Genomic DNA, 20,565 nt, shown 5'->3' on the forward strand with positions numbered 1-20,565 from the left:
TGAGAAACTCTCATTGGCTCAGGACCCATCATTCCTCTAGGACCTCAGCATTTCCAGTCAATCTGTGTAGCCCAAGATTTTTTATCCATAAAAAGTGAGCCACAAGGATGCGTGAGCGGCTCAGTCGGTTAAGCAGCCTACTTTGGCTCAGGTCACGATCTCACAGTTCATGAGTTTGAGCCCCACGTTAGGCTCTGGAGCCTGCTGCAGATCCTGTGTCTCCCTCCTTCTCTGCCCCTCCCTGGCTCATGCTATCTCTCAAAAATAAACAAACACACACACACATACACAAATTAAAACCAAAAAAAGTGAGCCATAACATCGCAAAGCAAGGATGCTACAAAAATTGACTGAAATGTACCAGAAAGAGGGGTGCCTGGTGTGCCTCAGTCAGTTAAAGCATCCAACTTCGGCTCAGGTCATGATCTCACAGTTCGTGAGTTCAAGCCCCACATGAAGCTCTACTTTGGACTCTGTGTCTCCCTCTCTCTCTACCCATCCCTGGCTCATGCTCAGTCTGTCTCTCTCTCAAATAAATGAACATTAAAACATGTATATATATATATATATGCATATATACATGAGAAATAGCACATTATAGAACAAGTATCAAGGGTCAAGAAAGATACAGCTGAGGACAGAATGGGCCAGAAGTATAAAATTTAACTAGTCACTACTAAGGAACTTAAAAAAAAAAAAAATACAAAGGTGAATTTGGAAAATAAGGAACCACTAGAATAGTATTATCTCTCCACTAAAAATGGTTCACCAAGGTGAATAGACAAACTGTGATACACCCAGACAATGGAGCATTATTTGGCACTAAAAAGAAATGAGCTATTAGGCCATAAAATGACACAATGGAAACTTAAATCCGTATTACTAAGTGAAAGAAACCAATCTGAAAAGCCTACCTCCTGTATGATTCTAACTATATGACATTTTAGAAAAGGCAAAATTATGAAAACAATAAAAAGATAACTGGCTGCCAGGTGTTAGGGGAGAGAGGAATGAATAGGTGGAACACAGAATTTTCAGGGCAGTGAAAATACTGTGTAGGATACCATAATGATGGATATAAATCATCACACATATGTCCAAGCACATAGCTATACAATGCTAAGATGAATTCTGATGTAAACTACAGACTTTGGGTGATAATGATGTGTCAATGCGAATTAATCAACTGAAACAAATGTACCACTCTGGCAGAGGATGTTGACAATGGGGGAGGCTGTTCATGAGTGGGGCCAGAGGGACACAGGAAATCTCTACCTTCTCAATTTTGCTATGAGCCTAAAACTACTCTAAAAAAGTAAGTCTTGATTGCTTCTTGTTTTCTTGTAAAGGCCCACCGGGTACACAAACTTAAGAAAGTGAGCAAAGGAAACAAATATAAAAGAACCAGTTCAACATCTGGCACAGAGTCATCAAAGCAGTAAGATGGCCCTAAAGCTCCACACTACTGATTCTTAGCACCTACATGACATCCAAGTGCTAGCATTATTTAAGGCCAAAGGTCTAAAAGCACACCACCGGGGTTACTAAACCAATAAACAGCTGATTATAAACACTTCTGGCTTATTTACCACACAAAAGCCCAGGCGTCCCCATAAGTTGATACATAAATTCTGAACTGTCCTCTACAATCTCAAAGAATGTATAACTATTTATTACTACTATGTTTATAACTAGCAAGATATTTTCCATTAATATTCAATTTCTACTTTCTTCCTCGCTATTTTCAAGGAAGCCCCTGAGAGAGATACTTTGGCTTAACTTTTTAGCCCAGAAACCAAATGGGTTTGGCCAAATTTTAGTATCTCACTATTACTTTTCCAGAGGTCACTTACCCAAGAGCCTCAACTATAAATATACTCTGTTCAAGAAAAGAAATGCATTTTATATACTTTTATGACTTTCATCATCTGTCAGTGTTATTGCTAGAGAGAAAGGAGAAAGTGGCAAATACATCAACCAAAATAAAACTATACCAGGGGCACCTGGGTGGCTCAGTCGGTTAAGCATCCAACTCTTGATTTCGGCTCAGGTCATGATCTCATGATGTATGAGTTCAAGCCCCGTGTCGGGCTCAGTGCTGACAGTGCTTGGGATTCTCTCCCTCTCTCTCTGCCCCTCCCCTGCATATTCTCTCTCTCAAAGTAAGTAAACTTGAAAACTTTTTTAACTACACCAAATACTGTCTAAGTAAAATGAGTTTTCTCATTTAAAGGAGGAAGTTTTGGGGCGCATGGGTGGCTCAGTCGGTTAAGCATGCAACTTTGGCTCAGGCCATGATCTCATGGTTCATGGGTTCGAGCCCCACATTGGGCTCTGTGCTGACAGCTGAGAGGCTGCAGCCTGCTTCAGATTCTGTGTCTCCCTCTCTCTGTTCCTCCCCTGCTCGCGCGCTGTCTCTCTCTTTCTCAAAAATGAAAGAAAGAAAGAAAGAAAGAAAGAAAGAAAGAAAGAAAGAAAGAAAGAAAGAAAAGAAAAGAAAGAAAAGAAAGAAAGAAAAGAAAAGAAAAAGAGAGGAAGGAAGGAAGGAAGGAAGGAATAAAGGAAGAAAGAAAGAGAAGGGGGGAGGGAGGGAGGGAAAGAAGCTTCAGGGCACCTGGGTGACTCAGTTGAGCATCTGACTTCAGCTCAGGTCATGATCTCACAGTTCGTGGGTTTGAGCCCCGCATCAGGCTCTGTGCTGACAGTGTAGTGCCTGCTTGGGGTTTTCTGTCTCTGTCTGTCTCTGCCCCTCTCCCACTTATACTCTCTCTCAATATACATAAACTTAAAAAAATAATAATAATAAAAAAATGAAATAAAGGGGTAAGCTTCAATTGTTCAGGAAATTCTGCAATAAAGAAAAAGTGAAATTCAAAACAGTTAATCTTCCCATAACTGAATTTCTGGTTAAAACTGACAACTACAATTATATCAAGATTTTCCCTGAAACTACAAATAGAACTGCTAAAAAGAAAAAAAACAAAGACATCAAAATGGTGAAAAATTCATTCCTTTTAGAATAAAATGTTTCTACAAGCCAAAATAATGATCTGCTGCTAGAATTAGTGGTTGATAAGAATATATTCTTCTCTCTTAAAAGTTAATTATATAACTGATTAATAACAAGAAGCTATGCAGAATGTCATGGCATTTTATCAGTACTCCACCCTAAATCCCCTTTCTGGTCTAAAACTCTATTATAGAATTCCTTGACATAGGAAGCTTTTAACTAATACCTTTTCAGTTCACTCTAAGTTTATCTTTATTTTCACCTATAAAAGTTATTATAGATCTAAAAAGAGCCAAATGTACAGAGTTAAACTTGCCATGCAAATTGTTAAATAAACAAATCCACCAAACCTGTGTGCTCCCAGACCACATCCTCATACATTTACATCCCATTTCGTTTCCAAAAGCCTGTACCAATTTACACTTCATTCAAAATCAAATGTAACTTCTGAACAAAACCTAACAACTTAGATTAACGCACTAATACATTATAATCAAAAACAAGGAGCAGGAGGATGGCGGTGGTAAAGGAGGACCTCGTCCCACGAACACAACGAGGTAACTATCAAATCATCCTTAACACCCCAGAAACTGACCCGAAGACTGACGAACAAACTCCACAACTAAAGGGAGAGAAGACACCACACTGAAGAAGGAATTTGAATAAAAAATTAAGTTTTAAAAAGTCAAAAACAGGGGCGCCTGGGTGGCGCAGTTGGTTAAGCGTCCGACTTCAGCCAGGTCACGATCTTGCGGTCCGGGAGTTCGAGCCCCGCGTCAGGCTCTGGGCTGATGGCTCAGAGCCTGGAGCCTGTTTCCGATTCTGTGTCTCCCTCTCTCTCTGCCCCTCCCCCATTCATGCTCTGTCTCTCTCTGTCCCAAAAATAAATAAACGTTGGAAAAAAAAAAAAAAAAGTCAAAAACAGTAACTCCTTCCAGGAGTAGAACCCCCCCCTCCCCCTGGCGCTCCTTAAATGTCAGCTACACTTAGTGACTATCTTCCAAGGAATAGAATACTGAAGGAAAAATAGTAACTTTACAGTGGAAGCACCTGGCAAGCACCACTAAGGCCCAGTGGACCAAGCTCAACATCACCTGCGAGGTCATGAGGCATGAGGACAGATGTATGCCCCTCACACCCCCCATGTGTGATGAGAAGGGCACTTCACCTCCGTGGTATTCCTTCCAAAACCCCAGAATGAGCTTGGCCAATTTTAAGTACCTTTACTATCACGAGGTCTAATGATGAGAGGAAAACAAATCAGATAAACTGAAATTAAGGAATACTCCAAAAACCACCTGACCAGTACTCCCAAACTGTCAATGTTACGTGAAACAAGAAATAAGTGAGCAACTGTCACAGACTAGAGAATACGAAGGAGACATGACCACTGTATGTAATGTATCCTGGATTGAACCCTGGAACGGAAAAGAACATCGGTGGAAAAACTGGTGAAATCTGAATAAAGCCTGAAGTTTAGTTTATAGTAATACACCAACCAATAATGGCTCCTAGTTTTGACACGTTCCATTGGAACACAAAGCAGCACAGGGGTAACTGGAACTGAGTGAACAGAAACTCTCTGTAGTATGTTTGCAACTTTTCTGTAAATCAAAAATTAAAAGTTTATCTAAAAAAATGTAAAAGCTATCAAACATCAAGGCAAAAACAGCAGAAAATGAGAAAGGCTCATTACTTCCCAAGCTTTCTTTCATCTCAAGTTTTAAAAAATTAAGCGTCCAAAGTTTTTACACATGCTTAGCTGTCTGGAGACTCATAATTGGAATTACTGTAATACGGAGCAAAACTGATCCATTCCAGACACCGAGAGTTTAAATATCAATAAAAATGTTGGCAACTGGGGTGCTTGGCTGGCTCAGTCAGAAAAGCACGAGACTCTTGATCTTGGGGTCATGAGTTCAAGCCCCATGTTGGATACAGAGATTTTTTTTTTTTTTAATGTTTGTTTATTTTTAGGACAGAAAGACAGAGCAAGAGCGGGGGAGGGGCAGAGAGAAGGGGAGACACGATCCGAAGCAGGGTCCAGGCTCCCAGCTGTCAGCACAGAGCCCAACGCAGAGCTCGAACCCAGCAACCATGAGATCATGACCTGAGCCAAAGTTGGACATTTAACCGACTCAGCCACCCAGGAGCCCCTAGAGATTACTTTTAAAAAAATGTGAGCAACTGAATTTTCTGTGAAAGATATCTTCAAAATATCTAGAAAGCAATTAAAGAAATAACAATACAATATTTAAATGCTTAAGTACTGAACTGTGTCAAACTCTGATGGGATCCCATCCTGGCTCCGGGCATATCCTTTTACTCAAGCATATTCCCATTCCCCCAATTTACCTTTTAAAAACCAAAATATAGGGGCGCCTGGGAGGCTCAGTTGGTTACGCGTCACGACCTCACGGTTGGTGAGTTCAAGCCCTGCATGGGGCTCTGCACTGACAGTATGGAGCCTGCTTGGTTCGCTCTCTCCTCTCTCTGACCCTCCCTCATTCTCATTCTCATTCTCCCTCAAAATAAACTTTCACAAAAACTTTTAAAAAAATGTAAAAGCCAAAATATAATTTAGGTAATTAAATACATAAATTTTGAAAGGAACGGCATGCTGTCATTCTATGCTGATCAAAGCTTCTGTAAATCAGGCACTATTACATGGCTTATATTATTTTTTTTAATTATTGACAGGTAACATACAATTCAGATACCTCAAAAATATAAAATGTAATGCCATCTAATCTACTATTGTAAAAACACAGCAGAACATTCATATTAAAACTTAGTGTCATTTTTCATTCTTTAGGACTCTTGCATTCCTAAATGGGATTAGAGAGGGCATTAGGCTATACTGTTTTAATTCTATCTTTCACATAATAAATGTGACTACTAAGTAGCAAAACTGAATTAAAAGTCAGGAATGGAAAGTAGACTCCTAATTTCAACTCTGGCTTCTATTTCTGACATCAATAATAAAAACAAAGTTACCAGAGTTTACTCTCTAAATTCGAAGCAATACAGCCAAGAATTAGTATTTCTCAAACTATTACTTAAAGCCACAAAGGATACTGCCTAGAAATAATACAATTATTCATTTCAACTCAAAGAGCCCTTATATTCAGAAAGCAACCATTGCTTTGTAGTACTATTATTTGAATTCCAGGTTTTCTCCAAGTAGAAGAACATGCTAAAATCTATCTAAGTGTCATATCTACTGAAATTTAACTTTAATAAAATGTCATCAGAACGTCATAAGAGCTGACAAAACACTGTAGGAATGACTTTTGAGAAATAAAACAGCCAGAACTGACAGACTAAAATCCTTATGTTTTATCCAATGCATTCAAATAATAAGCCCAAATTTAAAAACATCCCAATCATACCCTATTTGTAATTCTAGAAACAACTGAATTACTAACTCTGCTTTCCCATTAAGCAAATAGAAAGAGAGGCATCTGTGTCAATTACGATAATCCAGTTCAAAGGCTTGTGCAGATAGACCCAGTCACCCCCCAAAAATGGACAATAAGCACAAGTAGACAAGGTATGTATTTCCTTAGCCATTCTTTGAATCACAAGATGCAAAGAAGCTAGAACTAAATCCAGAGAATAAGCTCCCACAGGGGTAGGGGACTATCCCCATTTACCTTGCCTGGAGAGGACAGGAGGATGTGGGTGATAAAGACCTCTAGATTTCCTACCTTGAGGAAATAGAGTCAGCACTTTCTGAATCTCAGAAACACTGACCAGTTTGTATAAAGCCAGCTTAGAAACACCAAATTCTTCAGAGGCAAGGAGAGACCAGGCCCTTTGAAGTATAAGAGCACAAAATTCAGGTGTTAAGTTCCATTGTGTCTGACTTCATTGAGCAGGGTTAAGGCAAATCTAAGGCATAGCCTATTTTATGTTCAGAGGATACATAGCAAAGTTGTAAACTACTATGTATTTTTAGCTTAAGTTCTAGTGTGATAAATAACTGCCAAACCGCACGAAGTGAACTAGGCCAAGTATACTCTAATTTCCAAACTCCTAGAAAAAAAAGGACCTGGCTTCACTACTACTTTCACTTAAGCTTGAATGTAAGATACTGTAAAGGGTCTGGAAATACCTTCTCTTCAAAGGTTTCTTTGTGTGATTTCCTGCCCGGGTATTTAACTTTATTTGATTTCTAGAAATCAGTTCAAACTATAAGCTAGGAACACCACCAGAAAAAGAAAACACATATAAATTAAAATATATGAAATGAAATTAGTCTTGATGAGCCACTAATAGTCTTCCTGACATATCATAGTTTACAGGTTATAAAACTCTTAGCTAAATCTCAAAGGAAAAGCCACATTAATCACTAAAAGAAAGAACATGGTACCTAACTATTCTAACTAAAGAGCCTACAGAAAGACAGAAGCAAATAAGTGTTCTCAACTACATAAGTGATGCAATACGGGTATACTCACATACATGTCATCTGATAATCTAAGACCACATTCAAGACCTGCCTTTCTTAACTGCCAGGAGAAATGGGCAGCAATCCAGACAATCAGACTAAAGAACACACTCAAAGGTCTATTTCCTCTCTTTCTTCCACCCATAAAACAAATCTGACTTAAAAGTATTTTGTTTTTGCTTCTAATCTCTAAGGATACAAACAGGGAGGCAAAAAATAGTTGTTTTCTCTTTATTCGTTACGAAGATGGTGGCTGTAGTTGGTAAAATTAACAGATTTAATCACGTCAAATTGTCTTGCCAAAATCAGTGATTTGTTATCAAACATGTGTTATGTTCTATACATTTTAATATACTTTGAATATGCGAATGTGAATATAATGTGTAATAAAGCCCCCAAATCTCCAAGATCTACATCATGGGATGATTTCATTGTAGAAGCCTTAGTTTAAATTAGTGATCTGACCAAGTACCAATTCACAGCTGTGGGACCATATATAAAGGCCATATAAAACTGACCCTTTGTTAATGAAAAAAAGTAAACCGTTTCTTTACTTTGGAGTAAAACAAAAAGGGTTATGTAGTTTCAGGCTTTGTTGCCAGGGAGACTTACTAACTTATATACAGGTTCAGATAAATAGCAAAAGGGTACTAAACATTCAGTAGTCTGTAAGACCATAAAACAATATAACCAACTATATTACACCCAGTGATCTCTTAACGAACACAATTCTACCTGAATCATCTTTCCACCGGTAACCACAATGGAAAATGTTTCCCCAAATACGTGTTATTTTTTAAAATTAATCAACCTTCCTGAAACTATGTAATATAACATCAACCGACTTAAAAGCAATATCCGGATAACCAGTTACACTGGCACCATTTGGACAAAACAGCTCAATTTATTTTCACTAAGCAGAGTAGTAACCCAATTGCTTCTGAGGTAACACGAACCAGGCACACTCTGTATCTTATTTTCTATTTATATTACCTCAACTAAGATTTTACAATCCAAGAAACCCTGAAAAGTGTACGTGATAAAAACACGATACATGGGAAAAGAAACGTTTTGCCCAAAGCTAAAGAGAAAATGCATAGCTTACAACAATAACAATTTCCCATGTAGAGAATATCTCTTACTTTTTATCCATAATGCCTCGCTAAAAGTGGTTTACAAGTTAGAAACCAAGCAGTTGAACGAAAGACGTAAGATTCCATTCCCAGTCAATTAAACAATATTCTAAATCCCTAACTATGGTTCCTCCAAGTGCTACAGCCCAGGTACCTGCTGTGGGCCCGGACTCACCAGCCGTGTCTGTCTTTCCAGGGGATGACAAAGTCCAGCCAAGCCTCTCCCCTTCATACGGGTTTCCTACTCCTCCCCGACTTCTCCGCAGGATCAGGTCAAAAGATCAGCAGCACCTGTTTAAACCTCCTACCTCAAGCCCTGGATGCCTAAAAAGCGGAGGAAAGCAAAAGGGATCCTTCAACCGCATATAGCTGCCCTGTGGGGCTTTCCACCACCTGGCTCTAGAGGTGCCAGCCACGGCAGCCAGCGCGAGCACCAGCCTGCAAACAACCAGACACCCTGCGCAAGCATCTGGTGAGGTGCAGAGAAGAAGCTACAAGAGTACTTGCCCAGAAAGCGTAACATTCTCCTAAAACGGGATACCCCACCCCACCGGAGAATCACTAACGTAACCACAGTCTCTCAAAAGTACACGCTGACTTTTCTGTGTTTTCAAAAGGTTTCCACAGTGCGCTTCAATTACATTTTGGCAATCCGAAAATAATTCTCTAACATACATACATGCTCAGAGCACCATCCTGGCGTCTGACAACTAAACTAAAGGTCTACGCGCTGAATAAATCGTCATTGACTCCCACCTGAAAGAAGCATAAACCAGGAGGTGGTCTTTTTTCTTGTTAGGCAAGTTAAAGTTCAAAGTGCGAGGAATATGTTAATTGTGTACGCAACACGCATAAACACCTATAAATTCAAATGCTTGTAATTTATCAGAAAGAGTGTGATGACAACCACTACAAACCAACGTCAAATTTTCTCATAGCAATGTCCATCAACCTATCAAATAACTCATATGGAACATCAAAAACTTAAAACACAAAAACCTATTTTGTTAAAAAAACTAACTTAAAAAACTAACTTTAAACTAACTTAAAAAAAATTCCAGGAAAACATATTAAGTAAGGGATACCCTAACTCTTAGAATCTGTTTTCAGTTCCGCCACGGAGTTGCCAATGGTTTCTGAATTTAGTCCATATGAAAACTGAAGATACTATTCAGACCTCAACAGAGCCCTACATAAGTATTTGTAAGCTGCTATAAATGTAATTGGAAGTGCTAAGCAAAACTAGTGTATAAAAAAAATCTTATCAATACTTTACAAAAAGAAAAGGGTACCATCAACAAAAAGTGTGCTTATCTTTTCAGAAAAGCAAAGAGTCTTACTAGCAAATGCAAAAATAAGTTCTTTGTGACCGTAATTCCTGAAGTACCATGTCAAAGGGCCACAAAATTTTCACAATGAAAATTTAATTCACTAATTTTGAATGGAGGAGAGGGAAAAACAGTTACTAAACTAGCCTTGACAGAGTAAGGTAAGAAATCAGTGCTTTCAAATCATGCTATTTAATGGGATTCCTTTAAAATACATGTCTCAAAAAAATAAATAAGTAAATAAAAAATAAATAAAAATAAAAATAAATACATGTTTCATGTCACAATCTTAATGTATGTGAAATACAGACAATCAGTCAAAGTTAAATGCAGGCTATCTGTTAAAAAGTTAAGCACCTATACCTACCCCATGATTCAGCTATTCCATTCCTATGTTTACCCAAAAGAAAAGAAAACATCCATAGCAGCTTTGTTTGTAATAGCTCCAAACTGGAAATAACCCAAACGCCCATGAAGAGGAAAATGTAAGTAAACAAATTGTGGTATAGCTTTACAATGACATACTACTCAGCAATAAAAAGAACATGGTAAATCTCAAAATATGATGAAAGAATTCATATAGAAGTACATACTCTAGGGGCGTTTAAGTGGCTCAGTTGGTTAAGAATCCAACTCTTGATTTCAGCTCAGGTCATGACCTCACTATTCAGGAGATCAAGCCCTGCATCAGGCTCTGTGCTAAGAGCACTGAACTTGGTTGGGATTCTCTCTCTTCCTCTTTATCTGCCCCTCCCCTACTTTTTCTCTCACACAAAATAAATAAACAAACTTAAAAAAAAAAAATAAAGAGGGTTTCTTATGGGAACACATAATTGGGTCACTTAAAAAAAAAAAAAGAACTTACTCTATAATTACCTTTATATAACATTCTAGAAAATGCAAAATAATCTATAGTGACAGAAACCAAATCAATGGTTGATTGTGATGATAGGCTTCATGGGTGAGATTTCTGTCAAAACTTATCTCATTTATCATTTTTAAATATATGCAGTTATTTTATATTATACCTCAATGAAAAGCAGAAGGAAACAAATTCAAGATATCCCAACTAATTCTGTAGCTCTTGCCAGTCAGATCTAATCATGAATGTATATATTTAATATACCAACTCACAGTAGGCACTTTGGCAAGTACAAAAGTGTCCCTAATTTAAGGATCGCCATTATCACTCACACACAGACACACCCACCCACCCACCCACACACACACACACCATATAAAACAAAGAGATCAGAATTCATTTGTCATCACTAGGACAGGTTGATTGCTTCACTGCTGAAATCACACCAACTAAAACACAACAGAACAAAATGAGAGCAGAGTGAGTGTGGGGCCCCAAGATTTTTAATTAAATATTTTAATTCAAATGGTTACCTTCTTTGATCTAGAAGAAAACAGAAATAATCCACAAGTACAAGAAAAGCCTATGTACAAGATGTTAATTTCAATCTTATCACAGACAAAATGCCAAAGAATTAAATCAGTGGCATGGGCACGGAATGGCATATTACATGATCTATTCATTATGTTTGATATTTTTAATTGAGGGGAAGGGGGAAGCTGCAAAAACTATTAAGCAAAAACAGAGCACATACATACAAGATGATCAACAGGTTGAAAATAATATATGGGGGAGAGGGGGAGACAGATAAGAAAAAACACCATCATGTTAATATTTGAGGACAATGGTTCTTAAGCTGTGGTCCCTATTGTGGACCAACAGCATCAAGATCATCTGGGAACCTGTTAGAAATGCAAGTTCTTGAGCCCCATTCTAGAACCACTGAATCAGACAACTCCAGGGCTAGTACCCCAGCACCTATTTCAACAAACCCTCCAGGTAATTAAGATCACACTAAAGTTTGAGAACCACTGTATAAAGGATAGGATTATGAGTGACTGTTTTCTTCCCCCTTTTGTAACCTATACTTTACTCAATTGTCTTACTACTTGCATGATCCAGTTAAGTTTTTTCATTAAAGTAGTTTACTAAAACGTACACTGTGGGTCTATAGTTAAGAAGCTATTATAGCATAAGCACTTTTGCAGGTCTGAATTGCAAGCCTAAAAAAATCCAATGATTCTTGGGGCACCTGGCTGGCTCAGTCAGTGGAGCATACGACTCCTGATCTCGGGGGTTGTGAGTTTGAGTCCCATGCTGGGTGTCGAGATTACTTTAAAATAAAATCTTTAAAAAAAAAATCCAATGATTCTTAGAACCATCAAATCTGTTAAGAGTGAACAAGATACGGGGGCGCCTGGGTGGCGCAGTCGGTTAAGCGTCCGACTTCAGCCAGGTCACGATCTCGCGGTCCGTGAGTTCGAGCCCCGCGTCGGGCTCTGGGCTGATGGCTCAGAGCCTGGAGCCTGTTTCCGATTCTGTGTCTCCCTCTCTCTCTGCCCCTCTCCCGTTCATGCTCTGTCTCTCTCTGTCCCAAAAATAAATAAACGTTGAAAAAAAAAATTTTTTTAGTGAACAAGATACTAAATATTACATATATTTGTATACATACGTATACACGTGTATACACACACACACACAATACAGGTCAAGGTACTAGGGAAATTGCACAACACTAGGAAAACAACAAATCCAGGTGTTTCTAACACATGCATACAAACAGGGTTAAGGGACTTTTATGGGTCACATCTGCAAAAGATTTTTCTCCCCTAAAAGCTGAATTTTCAGGCTTGTGTGTAATTTACTAGAACTGCACTGCAGGACTCTGATGTTCTGAAGCTGTGAATGCTTACTCATGTAGGTTCCTGCTTAACAAAAATAAGTACCAGTATGTTATATTTGTCACCAAAATCTAGGCAGAGAAGACAAATTCAGAACACTGGGAGTTGCCAAACCTTTAATTTCTAGCTTAAAGACCATAAAGCTGTTCCACCTTCCACCTCAACATCTCACAAAAACAGAGTCCACAGGAAATAAAAGCAAAACACAGGTTCTCTCAACTGACACTGGAGCTAGTTAAAAGATTACAGAATCGTCTATACTCTGAGCACAAATTAAAGAGTAACAAAGACTACTAATTTAGGGATAGAATAATTACTGATTAACAACAAAATACCAAAGCTGATGTCAAAGGGTTAAGCATTTGAATGTTTTTGTTTCCATTTTCTTTTAACATCTACCTTTTAAATAATAGGAATATAGCACCCCATACATCCCATTGCATAAAATTCACTTTTTAATCTTTCTTCTCCTTGAAGTCAATTCTGAAAGTAAATACAAGTTATTCAAAAAGCTGATACATACAATGCTGACCTACTATAAACAGCTCTACTTTGGTTTTGTTTTTTTTTTTTTTTTTTAATTGTTTAACTGGTTACATAAGCATCATGACCACCCACACTGAATTTTTCACTACTAACCCCCTAGCACCTAGCACCAAACCTGGCATGAAGTGGGTGCTCAAACATTTTAGGGGGATGAACTTGTTACTGAAAGCTTCTGAAACCCTAAAGCAGACACCCTGCATTCTGTAAGGTTTCACTAAATGCTGCTAATGAATTTAGTAAGAGTCACTGCCCCTTTCTATCACTCTTCAAGCTTTTGTAGGGAAAACTTACATTTGTACCATACTTTTGAATCCCTGCATGAGTCATTTAAGTACATTTAAAGTGGCGGCATATCCTATTTTAAGTTACCACAACTCCCTCTGAAAAAGGAAATCTTTGAAAACTTAGTATTATAAAGTAAATTCCAAAATCTCACACCAATAACAAATACAGTGCATGCCAAGTCCCCATTATTATCAGATTCACTTTTCTGACTTAACCCTGAACACTTATTTCTTGTACTCTGAGAGGTCAGGTTTTTCCTCTTTTTCACCCCTTGAAAATACACTTAATCCTGTAACACCACTCACAAGGCGTCCCCAGCCTCTACTTCTTTTGTATATAAACACTCTGGTCACACACTCCATCAGCTGTTTGGTAGCTCCACCCCTCCTCCTTTTCCGGGTAGTAACAGAGCAGCCAATGAGCTGTGAGGAGCTGTGCCTGAGGCCTTTTCCCTGCATACGCTTTTCCAAAACAAGCAGCTCCAGCCTTCAGCAGGGGCCACTGGTTCACAGATAAAAGGATCACCAGGCTGTGCAACAGGGTGAGACGAGTAACCCCCACCAACAAGGAAACCCGTGTAATCTGAGCTGTTTGTTCCTCCACCAGGGAGAACTTAAACCGATATTCCTTTAGGGCAAATCACGCTTTAAGGTCACCAGAGTCCCAGTTCTCAGACAATCTAAATAATCAGCCTGGGTTTGGGTTTGAGATGGAAACCTTAACGCTTGCCAGGCTGGGAACAGCACGGTATCACCAATCTACCTGACTTTGCAAACAAATGGCCACACTATTCATGACCATACCACAGGATCTGGGCTGACTGTAAGTTTTTTGATTGGGACAAATTCCTACAGGACCCAGAAGTCAGTACATCAGTTTCTAGGCTCCTGGAGAGGTTTGCACAACCCTCAGCAAAGGATCAGAACAGAAACAATGAATGAGTCAGAGTTTCAGAACATAATCGCCCAGCAGATTATTAAGTGCATCGGTGCAAAACACTCACTCCCTGCATAACTTGAGAGTCAGCTCTCCTCCTACCAACCCGTCACAAAAGAAATTGCACCGACTCCAAACAACAACCAGAGACAGTGTTTCGGAAAGAACCTAGCTAGGTGGTGGAAAGCAGTGGCCAATTAGTTCCACATCCCCTTCTCTCCCTACCCCCACACCACTACTTTCCTACTATTATAGGTTCCCTGCCAAGCTGTAAATCGTGGTGGCATAATTACACTCAGGAGACATCCAAAAATGGGCTGAAACAGGAGATTGCAATGAAACCAGCTATTGGCCTCCATACCAAAGAAATCATCAAGGGGCACTGAGGGGCAAAAAGCAAGTACATTCCTTCAGACCTTCTCTACTTCCTCTCCACCATCTTTCATTTTCAACCCCGGCCCTTTCACACAACTGTACTAGTTTTAATAGTGGGTTGGGAAATTTTTCCTTAAATTTTTGCTAAATATACCTTGCTCAAAAATTATGGGCTCCATTTGGGCCTACTAATGTGAATTCAACAGAGAAAAGAGGCCACAAAATCTCTCACCCCCACCACACACATGCACACACAAAAGGAAATACAAAAATTTTAACTTCCAAACTACGTTAGACCAGAAAATAACAAACATGAAACAAAGATAACCTCTGGCTTTTAAGTCCCGAGACTGTTGTCCTCCTATCTCAGAGATCTATGATTTTAAAGCGCCTCTGCTTTCTTTTGTCAGAAAGGAGGAAGGTGGGGAAAGAACAGAAGGCCAATGCATCTTTGCCTTTCTTCATCTTCTACTAAAAATAAGCTATGAAATAAGCCACTTAGGGGAAGAAAAAAGAGAAAGACACCCTGCTGTTCTTTGTCTGTTTTCCTCTCCCTCTCCACCCCCCACACCCCGACTCCTAAATGCGGTAATCATTCTAGATGCCACAACTACTAAATGAACAAAAGGCACTGTATGGAAAAGGCATCAGGTCAAGTTAGGCCTCACCCTTTATCCTCAATCTTCTAAAAATGTATATATATAATTTGAGACACTGACATTGATCAAAAACAGCTGGAATTCTCTCTCCACCTCCATCCCAATTAAACATTAGGTAGAAATTTGCATTAGGTGTGACAGTAACTCTCAATTCAGGATAAAAATAACTCAGATGCTGCCACCATGTCATTTCCTAGTTTCTAAACAAAAATAAAACCCGAAACTGCTTTGTGTAAAATGAACACACAGCCATAGTTACAAGTTTTCCTGCAACATTATGAAAAGCCAACATTACTGGTATCATTCACACGTTTACAAAACTTAATCACAGCCACAAACAGCTCAGGAAGAGTCAATTTCACTTGCGCCTAGACATGTATTTGGAACATATATTTTATTATTTGCCCCTCTCTGTAATCCCCCTTCCCACCACCCCAAAATTCTGAACTTCAAATACTAAAACTTAGTAGTTTTATCTACTGTTCCTAATTTCTGGCTAAGTTTTCCCGAGTGAGGAGAAAACACCCTATTCTTGAAAAGATTATGAAAAAAAAAAAAAAATCTCTTGCCCAGGCAACTTCTGTCCCATCCCCCACTTCTAAACCAAATACAAAAACTACTTTTTAAAAAACTTCTGAGAATTCCATAACTCAGTATTTGACAATAATCATCAATCTCTAAAAAGAGGAAAAATGTTCAATCAAAAACAGTAACAAATAAAAGGAAGAAAGAAGGAATTCACCTGAAGAATCTAGCCAAACAACTTGAGTTATATAAACAAAACCCTGCAACAGGGGGAAATGGTGGGGGGATGGGGGTGAGGGAGAAAGAGAAGCAGAAGACAGGACTTTTTAACTGCGTTTCACACACCACCACTCCCCATCCCCAGTTCCCCTTCTCCCCAGGGATTAGGTGCTCAGAACACTGGGCTCGTTTCCTCTCTCTCCCCCAACCCTCTAAATTACCCCTCAAAAATTTTCTCCATTTGTCACAGGAACCTTCGCGAATTTCTCTAGCTGGTCACGAAATAATCAGTCTGGACTCCAACCAAAACCTCTGCCTGAAGGGCCCTTATCAGTTATAGCTTTCCCACTCACTGCTACCTCCAGAGTACATAAAGTTGGGGGGTGGGGTGGAATAAAAGGTGTCACTTGGTAAAATCAGGGCAGTTATTCCCCCAAGAACCTTACCCTCATAGACAGAGTTTGCTTAAGTGGCTACTACAGGGGCTATTTTGTCAAGGAGATCCTCTTTCTCTCCCTCCTCCAGCTGTCATATCCACAATATGGAGGGTGGCTTATGGAGGGCCTGGGGGTCCTCACTGCATACAACTATGGGTGGGACAGGCTTTGTCAGTGAAAAGAAAAACCGTGGGGTTCTTCTAGGGACCAGAGAGCTTAACAGGGGTCTCTGATTTAAAACACTCAGAGCTCTTTATTACAAGAGGGGGCACTGAGCAGACTACTCTTCCTAATATAGAAAGGAATTAGGGATAAAGGAGGTCACTTGAGTTACCCCAGTTCAAGAAGCACAGTGAGTGGAGGGAATGGAGGCATCTCAAGAAAGGAAGAAAGGCTTCACTCTCGGGAATTTCTATCACGAGTCCCTAAATCCAGAGCGAGCAAACAGGAGAGACCCTGAGGTGGACATGGTGATAAAGAGAGGTAGCTGGTCCTGCAAAAAAAACAAAAACAAAAACAAAAACAAAAACAAAACAAAAAAAAAAAAAAAACACGTCGTCTTGGGAATCCAAACGTCGTGGAGGAGAGTCACGGGCAAAGGGGGTGCAGAACAGCGAGAAACAACGCACGTTTCGGGGTGCTGCAGATAAAGGGGGAGCTGGAAAGGCTCTCGGCTCCTGGGAGGTGCCAAGGAGCCGCCGTAGGCACTGGGGGGAGGGAGGAGAGGAAGGGAGCCTCGAACAGTGGCCTGGAGTGCCCCAGGGCCCCTGCTTGGGTTTCAGGGGTGCCCTGGGCTTCCTCACACAGCCCCCCCCCCGACAGCCCGAATCCCCCCTCCACGAAGGATACAGCTTGACCACGTCCGTGTCCATCCGCCTCTTGCCCGGACTGGGGGATGACATGGTGTCGCCGCTGCCTCCCCGTCGCCTGCGCCGCCGCCGCCTCTCTCCTTTCCTCGGCCCGTCTATCACGGGCCCCGGGCCCCGGCTCTGAGGAGCCCGCGGCCGCGCCGGCTCCTCGGTGGAGGTGGCAACACCCCCGCGATCCTGTCCGGTCCCGTCAGCCGCCGCCGCCGCCGCCCCCCGCACGGGGGAACACCGGGCACTGTCCGGCCGAGTGGGGGTGGGGACCCCGCGGCGCCCGGCTCGGGCTGCCCCTCTCCGGCTGTGGGTTCCGCCGCGGCCCGGCCCCGGCGCTACTCTGCGCCGCGCGTCGCTCCCTCCTGCCTGCTCTAGCTCGCTCGCCTGCTCGCCCGCTCACCCTCTCGCCGGCTCCCTAGCAGCCTCCACGACAAGCGGACGACTCCTGCTTAGTCGGCCTCTCTACCCCAGCCTCGCTCTGGGCGCCGTGACGTCACCTCTGTGACGTCATCTGCGGGGCGGGCCCGGCTGGCGAAAGGGGTGGGGCGCCGCCGCCGCGGCGTGGACTTTCCCGGGGGGTTCTGGGAGATGTAGTTCCTCTTTCTCCTGCCCTCACAGCCCTGTGCCCCCTCCCCCAAGTCCCCCGCACGCTTAATCGCTCAACTGCCAGTGACGTTATCATCATCACAAACGATAATAGTAAATAATGGCAATATTATTACATTTGTGTGTTTTAGTGTAATAAACTTCCTTCTCACATACACTGTTAAAAGGCTGTTTATTTGATTTGAGGTGGCAATTCCTTGGATAGGCACCAAAATCGGAAATTCCCACACCAGCAGGTTCTCTGCCCTCTGCTCCCTTCTTGGATGGAGAGAATCTGTCTGCAGCGATTGTAGACGACAGCAAGGTTTCCTCAGAACTTGCAAACCTTCCACATGGAAAGGGCCACTACTTCAAGGATTAGAATGGAGGCAGCGAGCTGGCAAGACCAGAAATAATTTGGTACGAGCATCCTTACCCCACGGAGTATGAGGTAATTTCACAGAGGGAAAGACTGATAGAAGCTGAAACACCCCCAATGTGCTGTAGTTCAAAGGACAGCGATTGTTCTGCCCTCCGAACTGCTATACTAACCCTGTATACTCTGTGATTCGTCCAATAAATATTTATGGAGCACCTACTATGGTGTGAAATCACCCTGCCGGACATGAGGGTATCACGGTGAACTAAGAAAGACGTTAAATTTACGCAGTCCTCCCGATATGGTCGGTGGGTGTAGTGTGTCAGCATCACCTGGGAACTTGTTAGAAATTCAGGCTAAAGCTTCACCTCAGACCTACTGCATTAGAATTTGCAGCTTAACAAGGTCCCCAGGTGATTCCTGTGTGCGGGGAAGTTTGAGAGTCACTGCTCTACAAAGCACTCTACAAAGAAGCCGTATGGAACCCAGGAGTCGACCAGGCAAAGGGAGCAGGAGTGATCTAGGCATCTCCTATGTTTATATCACATTTTTGCTGCCATCTACTGTATTTTCAAAAATTTGTATCTATTCCCTTGTTCCTATGAATACACTGGTACTGTGTCAGACCCCGTGCTGTGAGTTGGGTCTCCTTACATTAACCTCACACACACACACACACACACACACACACACACACACACACACCCCTGAGGCAGCAGCAATCAGCTAAAATTGAACATTCTTTACTCCGATCATTTCATTCCTCCAAAGGACTAGTTGTTTGTGTGCATGTGCTAAATGTACGTAACATAAAATTCTCCATTTGAACTACTTTGAAGCGCACAATTCAGTGTATTAAACACATTCACAATGTTGAGCAACCATCACTACTCTCCCTTTCCAGAACTTTTTCATCATCTCAAGCAGAAACTCCATACCCATTTAACAACAAATCCTCATTCATTCTCCACTCCCCCCCCCCGCCCCGCCCCCAGCCCCTGCTAACCTCTACTCCACTTTGTGAAAAAGTCAGGCTATTTTAACTGCTTCCGAAAGGGATACGTTGGTCTTTCTGACTGCACATAGCAATTCTGTCAGAGGGAGGACCTATCTGAAGGAGATTTCTAACCCCCTTCAGGTGACCACTTTGGTTTCGTTGTCGTTGTTCTTTTTTAAATGTTTATTTTGTATTTATTTTTGAGAGAGGGAGAGACTGTGTGCACGCCGTGGGGAGGAGGGGCAAGGGCGGGGGTGGGGGTTGGGGAATGGAGGATCCTAAGCGAGCTCTGTGCTGCCTGAGCCACCCAGGAGCCCCATGTGACCACTTTGTTAAAGGGAGGGAAGGATGGGGCAGAAATTATTCCTGACTGTCTCCTCCAGGCTCTCCAGGCTCCTGCGGCTACCACTTCCTCTCCCAGCACTGCTCCTCACTCTCCTTCACCTGAGTCACCCCCTACTCACATGCTAAGGCAGCTGTTCTCAACCTTTGGTGCACTTCAGAATCACCTGGGGAGCTCGTTAAGCTCACAAATGTCCAGGCCCCACCACCAGGGACTCTGATTCAGAAGGTCTAGGGCGAGGCTTGGATGTCCCTATCTTTAGCAAGCTCCCCAGATGATTCTGATGCAGGCCAAAGTTTAAGAACCACTGCTTGAAAATTCCAACAGGCACCAACGCTTTCAAAACACCTGCCCGGACCCCTCTAGGTGGGTCCTGTGCTTTCATAATATCCTATGCAAATAAGGATGTTTCCTCCCCATGGGAGAGCAAGGCTCCGAGGCAGGCTCAGAGGACCCAAAGTGTTTCCAGAACAGAAAGAACAGGTCAAGGATGGGACTCTTGAGAAAGAAGGGCACGGTGTGGATCTAGAAATTATCCCCGGTGGGCTTTAATTTTTACAGATGCCATACACTGCTGTGATCTAAGCAGGAAACAAAAATCATCAGAGACGTGTTTAGAGAAATTTGTTCTGGACAACCCTGGAGAAGGTGGGGCTGCTCTACCTAGAAACGCAATGGAAATTTAGCCCTCTGAGCACTCCCTGAAAAGCAATCACTTGGAGGAGAATTATT

At 41.6% G+C, this 20,565-nt stretch overlaps 1 protein-coding gene across 4 annotated transcripts in view; it reads right to left on the minus strand.

The window, feature by feature from the left end:
• UBE2H (ubiquitin conjugating enzyme E2 H) overlaps positions 1 to 18,038 on the minus strand; it is a 103,069-nt gene extending 85,031 nt beyond the window's left edge. The window contains exon 1 of one of the 4 annotated variants that reach the window (XM_045495628.1): positions 17,519 to 18,038. In XM_045495628.1, the coding sequence (XP_045351584.1) occupies positions 17,519 to 17,571 (53 nt within the window). In that variant the 5' untranslated portion in view covers positions 17,572 to 18,038. The remainder of the gene's footprint in view (positions 1 to 17,518) is intronic. The other 3 variants (XM_045495629.1, XM_045495625.1, XM_045495627.1) reach the window with 3 other exon arrangements.
• Between the last annotated feature and the right edge of the window lie 2,527 nt (positions 18,039 to 20,565).

This window comes from Leopardus geoffroyi, chromosome A2, assembly GCF_018350155.1.
Source record: "Leopardus geoffroyi isolate Oge1 chromosome A2, O.geoffroyi_Oge1_pat1.0, whole genome shotgun sequence".
In the NCBI taxonomy this organism is placed as follows: domain Eukaryota; kingdom Metazoa; phylum Chordata; class Mammalia; order Carnivora; family Felidae; genus Leopardus; species Leopardus geoffroyi.